At 48.5% G+C, this 10,164-nt stretch overlaps 3 protein-coding genes across 3 annotated transcripts; 1 reads left to right on the plus strand and 2 right to left on the minus strand.

Annotated features, from left to right (window-relative positions):
• Positions 1–537: 537 nt before the first annotated feature.
• Positions 538–5,057, minus strand: An03g03110 (uncharacterized protein; the record flags this gene model as incomplete). The annotated part of the gene is made up of 5 exons (XM_059747004.1): positions 538–3,044; positions 3,249–3,676; positions 3,842–4,246; positions 4,396–4,715; positions 4,842–5,057. The coding sequence occupies 5 exons, from the start codon at positions 5,055–5,057 to the stop codon at positions 538–540; spliced, it is 3,876 nt and encodes a 1,291-aa protein (XP_059603585.1).
• A 728-nt stretch (positions 5,058–5,785) lies between these two features.
• Positions 5,786–6,243, minus strand: An03g03120 (uncharacterized protein; the record flags this gene model as incomplete). Its single annotated transcript, XM_059747005.1, has 2 exons — positions 5,786–5,911; positions 6,178–6,243. 2 exons carry the CDS (start codon positions 6,241–6,243, stop codon positions 5,786–5,788), a joined length of 192 nt encoding a protein of 63 aa, XP_059603586.1.
• A 575-nt stretch (positions 6,244–6,818) lies between these two features.
• Positions 6,819–9,266, plus strand: An03g03130 (uncharacterized protein; the record flags this gene model as incomplete). The annotated part of the gene is made up of 1 exon (XM_059747006.1): positions 6,819–9,266. One exon carries the CDS (start codon positions 6,819–6,821, stop codon positions 9,264–9,266), a length of 2,448 nt encoding a protein of 815 aa, XP_059603587.1.
• Between the last annotated feature and the right edge of the window lie 898 nt (positions 9,267–10,164).

A 10,164-nucleotide genomic window follows, 5' to 3' on the forward strand; every position in this document is an offset into this window, starting at 1 on the left:
AGGTGCTTTGTAACTATATTATTCTAGAGCTGATATTTATTAGAATTATCTGTTCGTCAGACGAGGCCTTACTCTGTACAGATTTATTGAAGTAGTTATAAAGAAATAGTATAATTTTTATTCTATACAGTATATAGAATCCCTGTATTAGAGAGGTATCTCTTAAAGAACAACTTCTTGATTCGGCTGTATAGAAAAGAATCAGTAGTAGCTGTATAATCGCGCTTGCTAACACCCCAACTACTCAACCTAGTCTTGATTATACGCTCGCGGACTCGTACGTAGTATCATGCCTCAATAATAGAGATAATATATGTGACAGCAATATGGATGATATTGAGTGTGTGTGCTAGCTAGCTAACTACGCGAGGAGGTGACTAGGTGGCTAGGTCCGAGATCACGTGATCTCCTTTCACACCCCCCATGAGCGAGGACGTAGTCAGCAACGTTACGTACAAAAGGGGAAGACGTGAGGTTGTTCACGTTTCCTAAACGGGAAGTAAAAGACATGTAGATACAGAAATATTAGATGCGAGTTCAACCACGATCCACCATACCGAGTTGCTTGATGAAGCGGGAGTAGGCGAGACGTTCAAGCGGCTTAGTGAGGCCGTCGGCCGCTTGTTCGATTGTACTAATGTAGACGAATTCAACATTTTTAGCGCGTACTTCACGACGTATGAAGTGCCATTTGATGGAGACGTGCTTCGTGCGGGCGTGGAACTCGGGGTTCTTAGTCAGAGCGATAGCGGACTGGTTGTCTGCATGAATAATAGTGGGACGACTCATCAAAACAGATGTAGCTTTGGAGCGTTGAATATCCAGCTCAGTAAACAGTAGTTGGAGCCAGATTAACTCCTGCGTCGCCACTGCTTGCGCGATATATTCGCTTTCGGTTGAAGATAATGCGATAGCAGTCTGTTTCTTTGAACTCCATGAAATGGGCCCCCCAGCGAGTTGGAATACGTAGCCGGAGGTCGACGTCGCGTTAAGGGAGTGGGGGCCGGCCCAATTAGCATCACAAAAGCCAACGAGGCCAGGTCCGCCACGACGGTAGAAGGGGCAGCGGTCGAGGGAGCCAGTGAGATAACGCCAGACGAGGTTCATTGCCTGAAGGTGTGGCTTGGCGGGGTTGCTTGCAAAAGACGATAGCTTACTTGTTGCGTACGCAATATCAGGACGTGTGTTAACCATGATCCAGATGAGCGCGCCATTGCGTTCCTGATATACTTTGATGTCATCAGGATCAGCTGTTCCGTTGTATTTTGACAAAGGATTCTTAGAGTTGTATGGTATGGGAGAAGTCTTGCAGGTAGAAAGACCAAAGCGCTTTAGACAGTCTTGTATGTATGATTTCTGCGAGAGATAAATGCCTTCATCTGTTTGTATAATATCAACACCTAGGAAGCGGGTGCAGGGGCCGTTATCAGTGAACTTAACAAGCTTGGCAAGCAGTGTTTTAAAGGCGTCAACCACAGTGCCGTCCGGCGCGAGTAGAAGGATATCGTCGACGTAAACAAGTATGAAAAGGCCTTTTCCTGCGAACACAGAGTGATCTGCATGTAAGCACTTAAAGCCGTTAGCCACTAGGAAGTCATGAAGCATATTGTACCACTCGCGTGGCGCCTGTTTTAAGCCATATAGCGACTTGACGAGCTCGCCGCACATGCCGTTTTCCTGGAAGCCGTCCGGCAGCTCGATGTGTATTGATTCGCGTAGTTCAGCGTTGAGAAATGCTGTGGCGACGTCAAGATGATGTAAGATCCAATGAAGCTTAGCAGCCAGGGCAATAAAAGTCTTGAAGCTGACGCTCTTGGCGACGGCCGCGTATATTTCTCCAATCTGATAGTCTTTACCAGCACGCTGCCGGAAGCCTTTGACAACAAGACGGGCCTTGTAAGTGCCGTCATGCTTAATTTTAAACACCCATTTGAGCGGAAGAAGACGCGTATTGCGGGGACGTGGAACCACGCGGAAGGTGCCTTGTTTGATCTGTTCCCGCATCTCGCGATGCACTGCTTCGCGCCATTTGGATGCTTCAGCACAGGCCATAGCGTCAGCGTACGAGGTAGGAGTGTAGCCGGTATCTTGAGATGTTGGTTCCTTGGTGGAGGTGGCCCCCCCAGCTTGCGGGCTGGCAGGAGGCTGTGTAGCCGCAGTTTCCAGAAACAGAGCGTTAGTAAGATGGTTGTCAATGAGTAATTTGTAAAAGGCGTCGGTGTTCAAGTCCGGGTCATCATTTACACTAATAGTGTGTGACTCCAAAGACTCGAGGAGCGCGCGCGAAGGCCTGCGAGTGCGTGTAGAGCGACGCAGTGGCTGTTCAGACACCGGTGCGGGTTCCGTACGGGAGGTACTGATAGCCGGAGGATCCGCAGCAACTAGCTGGTCTTCAGACTCGTTATCTTCAACGACAACTGCCGGTTCAGGCGTGGCGTTACGGACGGTGTCATTAATTGCAGGCAAAGGTGGGAGTACACCAGTCTGTTTGTATTCTAGTAGCCAGTCCGGCTCCTCGCTGCTATCCTGCTCGTCTGCGGCAGGATAACTAGGAAAAGGGACAGGGACAGGCTGCTGATGTTGAGAAGGTATATCAAACGGTGACCAGCGGCGAGGATCTTCCTGGACCGGAGCTTCTGTGTTGGCTTCGCCGTGGCGTGCGGAATCAAGATCGTATGTAGACGTCGCGGATGGTAATTGTGAGACAGGTTCTTCGTTAAAGATAACATCACGAGCGTACATAATCTGACGAGTTCGGATATCGTAGATCTTGTAGACTGACTCAGAGTAGCCGACGAAGCGGCCTTCCTGCATGTGATCTTCCAGCTTATCACGAGTCTTTTTGGGAGTAAGATGCCAGCAGCGGCAGCCAAGGGCCTTCCACCGTGAGATATCTGGTTGCACGCCGTACAGGGCTTCATAGGGAGTCTTCCCGATGGCACTGTGTACGAGTCTATTCTGTATGTAGTTGACTGCGAGGATGGTATGATTCCATAGGAAATAGGGCAACTGATTATCCGCCATAACTGATATACAGGATTTAACTAGATGATGATTCTTAATCTCGGTAATTAGATTGAGATTCGAGCGGTATCACGGAGCAGGATCCCAGACGATGCCCTATTCTTGACAGTAGGATACAAGCGGTTAGTATTCAGATGCGTTGTCACTATAAACACATTTAATTTTGATATTTAACTGGTATATAAGATAGTTCTATAAAGTAATAAACTTATCACGCATCTTACTGTGTTCCTTGAGTAGGAATATCCAGCAGTATCGGGAGGCATGGTCAGTAAAGATAATGAAGTAATATACACCGGTCCGGCCGCGTGTAGATAGCAGTCTACAGATATCTGTATAAATAAGATTTCCAACGCGTAGACCAAGGTCGCGAGGCTCAGTATGGGAGACAGATAATACTTGACCCTTTCCACGGAGGTAGGGTTTGCAGGGCGCTGGTAAGATATCTTTCTTAATATCAAAACCAATAACATGCTTAACAGAGTCATGAATCTTTCGTTCGGAGGCATGAGCCGTACGACGATGCGCGAGATAGATTGAAATTAGTAGAAAAACTGTCTTTTTGACAGTATTGACAGTAAGATCAGAGGGTGGCGAGTGTATTAGGGCACCGTAGAGATACAGACCCTGAATCGCCTTGCGGCTTGTAGTACTGGTTGTATGTAGAAAATATTAAGTATCTTTAGCAGTAGCGAAGCCAATCTGCTTGGCGTGTTGAATAAGAATAGTAGTCTCTTCGGTCTTGATATATATACGAACACCCTGGCGCGCCAGCTGCTTACACAAAATGAGATTATGTGAGAGCACCGGCATGTACCAAGCGCAGTCAATCTCTAAAAGTCTACAAGGTCTGTTCTGCTCATCCACGAATTCGATTGAAATAGTGCTGTAGCCAACAGTCTGAAAGGCCTCATCAGTAGCGGGTTTGGCTGTACGTACGCAGGAAGTAAAGGATGTGAAGTAATGCTTAAAGTAAGTTATTGTTTTAACAGTCCCAGAGTCAAGCATCCAATCATGCGAGTGGTTCGGGTGTTGGTCTTCTTGAGCCACAGTAGCAGCATTGAAGCGAACTGATACAGCATAGGCATTGAGAAAGTTGAAATTGATGTTGATCGCGTTGGCTGACGGCGTTCCGGATGGTGGTGCGGACGGAGTAGATGTAGTTACTATGTTAATCTGGGTGCTTGCAGTCGTTTTCTTGTTCAGGTTCAACAAGCACTTGCTGGAAAAGTGATTTCCTTAACGTTCGTAGAAGGTATACTATATAGTATTCTTATCAGCAGCATCAAGTTGCTCTCTTTCATACTGTACGGAGGTATTTTTAATCTCTATCATGACCACGGGCATCACCGCGTCCACAGCCACGCCTACGTCCGCGGCTGCAAGGCAGGCACATCCTGAATTGCTGTAAAGAACTGCAGGAGTTCAGTATGATCATTAATGATCTTGGTGCCGTGAAGCTCGTTGAGGGCGTCCGCATAGCGTGTAAGAAAGATCTCTTGACTGCTTGTGCTCTTATAACAAATAAATGCCCATTTATTATATAAACGAACAACTGTAGCAAAGTTAGAGGTCTCATATGCTTCCTGGAGAAGGACATATGCTTTAAGCACAGAGTCGCAGTTCTGGAAACGCGCCGCGGGACTGGCTTCGCACGTAGTACCGAGAACTACGAGTATGGAATAATTCAGCTGCTTCCACTTCTTATAGTCAGAGTTATATATGGTGAGCAAAGTACAGTTGCGTTATTTAGCCTGCTCAATGCTGCGTTGCAGTTCTTGTTCAGTGGGTAGAGCGCCACCATCACCGGCACGAACAGCCAGTATACGCATGTTTTCGTCTTCATCCTCGGGATAAAGAACTGGTTCTTCTGGAAGAGTATATTTGCCCTGAAGCAGGTCCCACGCGTCCGAATTACGCGAGCGTAGGTAGTTTCGTAGGTTCCTTTGCCATATTAACCAGTTAGCCTGGCCTTTAAGCTTAGGAACAGCTTTAGAGACGTCGATATCGAACGGGTCTTTGGACGGCGTCATTGTAAGCGTTCGGCCACACCGCTCACGTGGTGGGAGGTCTGGTTGGTGGGTAGATGCCAAGCCTGGTTGCCAAGCTGACTAGTGCGCCGCGGAGGCGTTCCTACCCGCGAAACCGCGTATAGTAGCGATTTGAGGCGTAAAAAGCCTTGAGGAGGACGCTATTCGATGGACAACGCGTAAAAACGATGAAAAAACGATAGGGAAGACAAATATTTGATGATTCGTTGCCACGAGGGCTCATAACCTGTGACAGCAATATGAATAATATTGTGTATGTGTGCTAGCTAGCTAACTACGCGAGGTGACTAGGTGGCTAGGTCCGAGATCACGTGATCTCCTTTTACAAATCCCACCCGTCCTGGTCCCCCTAAACGACTGCCGCAGTGGCTCGCCGCGGCCGAGGCCGACGAGTTTGCGTTGGATTACGAGGATGACGATATCCCGCTAGCTGAGAGCAGCCAGTCTTAATAAAGGGAGTGATGTGATGGCGAGCAGCATTCAGAGATATGTGACTGGGTTATATAACGTAGTTCTGTTTGCTTTGTTTGTTTCGCTTTATTTGCTTATCTTTGTTGTTTACATGTGTTATCCCACACTTCCTTCTTTCCCTCCTCATGTTCGATATTCTAGTCTAGATGCACCAAATAAGACATATTTGATCGGCTCTCACAGTTTACACCATGCTATATTTGGCTTAGCTTGGTTTCATCTCAGGGTTGCTGAAGCAATCAAAGAGCATAAGTGGTGATTCCAGTATCCGGAAGAACTGTACCATTTACTTGCAGTAGAAGAGGAGGGGGGCGGGGGATGAGATCCAGTGCAGGCTCCATTTTGCTAAAGCTAAAAGCTAAAAGCTAGTAGAGGTAATGAAGGTATTAACGAAATGATATCAGACTGATAGAAATAACACAGAAGGTAAAGAAGATGAAGAAGGGAAGAAGATAAAGCGATGTTATGAGACTGATGGAAAGGACACAGAAGACGGAGAAGACAAAGAAGATAAAAAAGGGTGAAGAAGGTGAAGGTATTATCAAGGTAAGAGGTAACTCACACGGAGGAAGCCGGACAGTGTTCTATTGTAGAAAGTGGGGTGGTAATAATGATACTACTCCGTACTTACCTCCGAACGGCCCTCTTGGCAGCAGATGCGAGCCGGATTATCTGTTGTTCCGGTCCGATCCCGCATTTCGCCGCCTCAGAGTCTGCAACCTTGTTGCCTTCGACCCGGTACGAGGGGCGTGCCTCTCGACGCTTCTTTATCTTTGCTTCCTCACCACCCTAAAGTTCGATCTAGCGCGCCCTTCCGCAGCATCTTTACCTTAGCTCGAAGAAACGAGCTGAATCGGGTGGGGCGATTGGCTTATAAGAAACACCAACAACCACGAGGAAGACGTCAGCGAGCAACACCAACCCTGACACCGAATACCTATACTGGGCCCCTGCGGCCTCGCAAACGCAGACATTACAACTGCATCGAATCCGGGTTCCGTTTGACCCCGAAAAGTAGAGCCATTCTACCCCTTTTGCACACGTACTGCGACGCCCTCCCATTATAATACCCGCCGGCATCGCGTTGATTTAGGCGTTCGCCCGTTAATGCTGTCGGAGGCGCCGTCAGGATCTCCATACGGAAGTCTACACCTTGATCTAACCTCGTTCCTCATGTATCCGACTCTATATTAGTCCTTGTAATACTCTTTCTTCCTCGCTCGCTAGCACAACATCACGACATATCCTTTCCCTTCCGTCTTACCCCGAGACATGGCCCCATTACTGGGCCATGATGCGCCCTTACCTTCCCGACGAAATGGCCACGAGATGACACCTTCAAAGAACGTTCTCTATGTCGACGCGTACGACTCTTTCTCCTACAATGTTGTCGCCATGCTTGAGGAAGTGTTGGATGTGAAAGTCACGATCATGCATATTGACTCAACATGGCCAGATGGGAACGCTGCTGAGTTTCTTAAACATTTCGAAGCCGTTGTTCTTGGGCCGGGCCCCGGTGATCCACATATACCGGATGATGTGGGAATTATGGAGGATATCTGGAGTCTGAGCGCCGCAGATGTGCTTCCAGTCCTCGGAATCTGTCTCGGTTTTCAGAGCTTATGCCTTCGTCACGGTGTTCCCATTCACCGGCTACCGTATCCGCTCCATGGCCAAGTTCGCAGGGTTCAAACTTCCGATGAAGATATATTCGATGGCGTACCAGATCTGGAGGTCACACTGTACCACTCTTTATACGCCCAGCTAGACATAGTCCAGAACGACCGCAGCGATAAAAGATCAGACATATTCGCAGCACAAGAGCTTGATGTTCTGGCATGGCTACCCTTGGAGGAACAGGTCTCTACCGATTCGATTCAGCTGACCCAACTTCCAATGGCTGTCCGCCATAAGAATAGACCCTTCTGGGGTGTTCAGTTTCATCCAGAATCCTGCAAGTCGGACAGGGAAGCATGCAGACAAATGCTGAGGAAATGGTGGGAGATGACTCTCTACTACAACAAAACGAGTGGACGGGGCAGTTTCCCGAAAGTGATAAGCACCTGCCTCCAAGAATCGGATGATATAGCTTCTTTACCGAACATTGTGCATACCATGTCGACCTGGTGCACATCTACTTCAAGATCTTCCTCCTTCCGACAGTTCTACGCTAAACCGCTGGATTCGGCATTAATCTGCGAGACTCTTAATAGTCCCGGTTCTCCGACGGTGTTGTTCAAATCCAACGGCCGACACAGCATCATATCCGTGCTTAGTCCTGGCAGCTGGAGGTTAGAGTTCTTCGCGCAGACTGAAAGGCTCTTTTTGGAGAATCTTCATTGCGAGGATACCTTAGAAGGGCATTCTGTGATTAACACGCCCTTGTCGACCAGCCAATTTTGGGATGTCCTTCGGTACTTGATGGACCTGAAGAAGGTTGAATCAGGCAGTCGGGATGTCCCGTTTTGGGCAGGATTCCTCGGGTACTTTTCATATGAAATGGGGCTCGCTTGCCTTCCTCACCCAAAAGACCACAGTCACAACATCTCGGTAGAGGATTCGGAAGATCCAGTGGATGCGAGTCTACTTTGGACCGAACGAAGCGTGGTCCTCGACCATGAGTCTGGTCGTGTTACTGTACAATCTACCCGGGAAGCTGATAATCAGCCGGCCGGATGGCTTGATGAAACAATGCGACTTCTACAAGATATATCATCTCATCCTGCCGCCGACAATGTCGACAGTATTACAACTAATACAGTAGCCCTGGATTCTATACTCAGTCGATCCGCGGCACAATTTCCCGGTGAACAACGCTACAAAGAACAGTTTGATGCTTGTACCGCCGAACTGCACGCCGGTGAATCATACGAACTGTGCCTTACTTGTGAAACAGTAATCACAGTGCCTTTCTCTGAACCAGATTGTGATAGCATGAACTTCCCTTGGCTGTTGTATAAGCGCCTTCAAAAGTACAATCCCGCGTCGTTCAGTGCTTATGCAAAATTAGGAAAAGTTAAAGTTCTAAGCAGCAGCCCTGAATGCTTCCTCAATTGGGACCGGGAGTCTCTTCTCGAAATGAAACCCATGAAAGGTACCGTGAGGAAAACGGACAATATGACGCTTGGAATGGCCCAAAAGATTCTCAGCTCGACCAAGGAAACCGCTGAAAACCTCATGATTGCAGATCTTATTCGGCATGATCTCTATGGTATCTGTGGTTCAGGTGGCGTATATGTCGAAAAGCTTCTCGAGGTCGAGGATTATGGGCATGTGTATTCGATGATCACACATGTCAAAGGCCAGGTTGATCCGACTCGGCCTGGGTTCGCTGCACGGGACATTCCAGAACTGCTGTCAGCGAATATGTCAGCATACGGGCTTACGGCTCTGCAGAGATGCCTTCCACCAGGCTCTATGACTGGTGCCCCGAAGGAACGTTCTTGCATGCATCTTTCCTCTATCGAGTCTCGTAGGCGCGGAGTGTACTCTGGTGTCATGGGATTCCTGGATCTTGGGGGAGGTGGCAGCTTCTCAGTACTTATCCGCACGGCATTCAGCTCATCCATCGATAACGCTCGCGAACAAAAATGGCGAATTGGAGCTGGTGGAGCTGTCACGATCTTAAGCACAGCCCAAGGCGAGTGGGATGAGATGTTGACAAAGCTAAACACGGTCTATACCGTCTTTAAGCCGTCTACTTCAATAGTCACCAGCTAAACAAGCATGTATCGGTGATTTTCCTTCCCAGTCGTCATAGTACCATGACAGCAACCTCTATCAGCTCAAAGTTAACGACCGGGACTGGCTCCATGCAAGTGCCCTTTGCCCTTTGTCTGTTAAGACATCTTTACAGGGGAACGCCGGTTGCAATCCGCGCATTCAAGCATCCTAGCCGAGCGTTAGACCAATATCTGCTGCCCGCTGTCTTTTCCTGAGTTATCGATCTGACAGAGGTGTTCTTTGTCCTCACATCCGTTTGAAGATACTTGCGATTGCGAATGACTGGACAACACAAACCATGCCCACGACGTGCAACATTTGAAAAAACATCTCTGGCCGCTTTGGTCGGACCTCCTGTATGGGACTTAGGCATTTTGTCCATCCTCGCGGCCCGGTACGCCCGTTGTGCTCGTTTTCGCAAACCGCACTCGGCCGCCCGCGGCGCCAACACCCACTCCTGTGCCCTTCCACTCCTCCGCCCACCCGCCAGTCACGCCGGTTAACGGTCCGAGGTGTCGATGCATGGCCATGTGGAGAGATCGATCTGTGGATCTGCCGGCCCGTTCTGCGTGCGAACCTGCATGAGAGGCGCCGTCGGTGGGCTAGGTCGAGGATACCTACAAGGAATGCTACGGGGCGTGTCCACGATGTGGAATATAACATGTTGGGTTGGATCTGTTGTATATCTACCTATCTACATGATGCATTGGATATATTGTTTTCGTATGTACTTTGAGCGACGAACGGGGGATTTGGTCGGAGCCGTCGGCTGGCTATGTTGTATCACTACCAAGTACTACCAGGTGGTCCCTGGCGATATATATATATATATACATATATGTATATACATATATATCTCTCTCTGTAGTAGCACGATGCCGGACCACACCAGGCG

This window comes from Aspergillus niger (genome assembly GCF_000002855.4).
Source record: "Aspergillus niger supercontig An03".
Lineage (NCBI taxonomy): Eukaryota > Fungi > Ascomycota > Eurotiomycetes > Eurotiales > Aspergillaceae > Aspergillus > Aspergillus niger.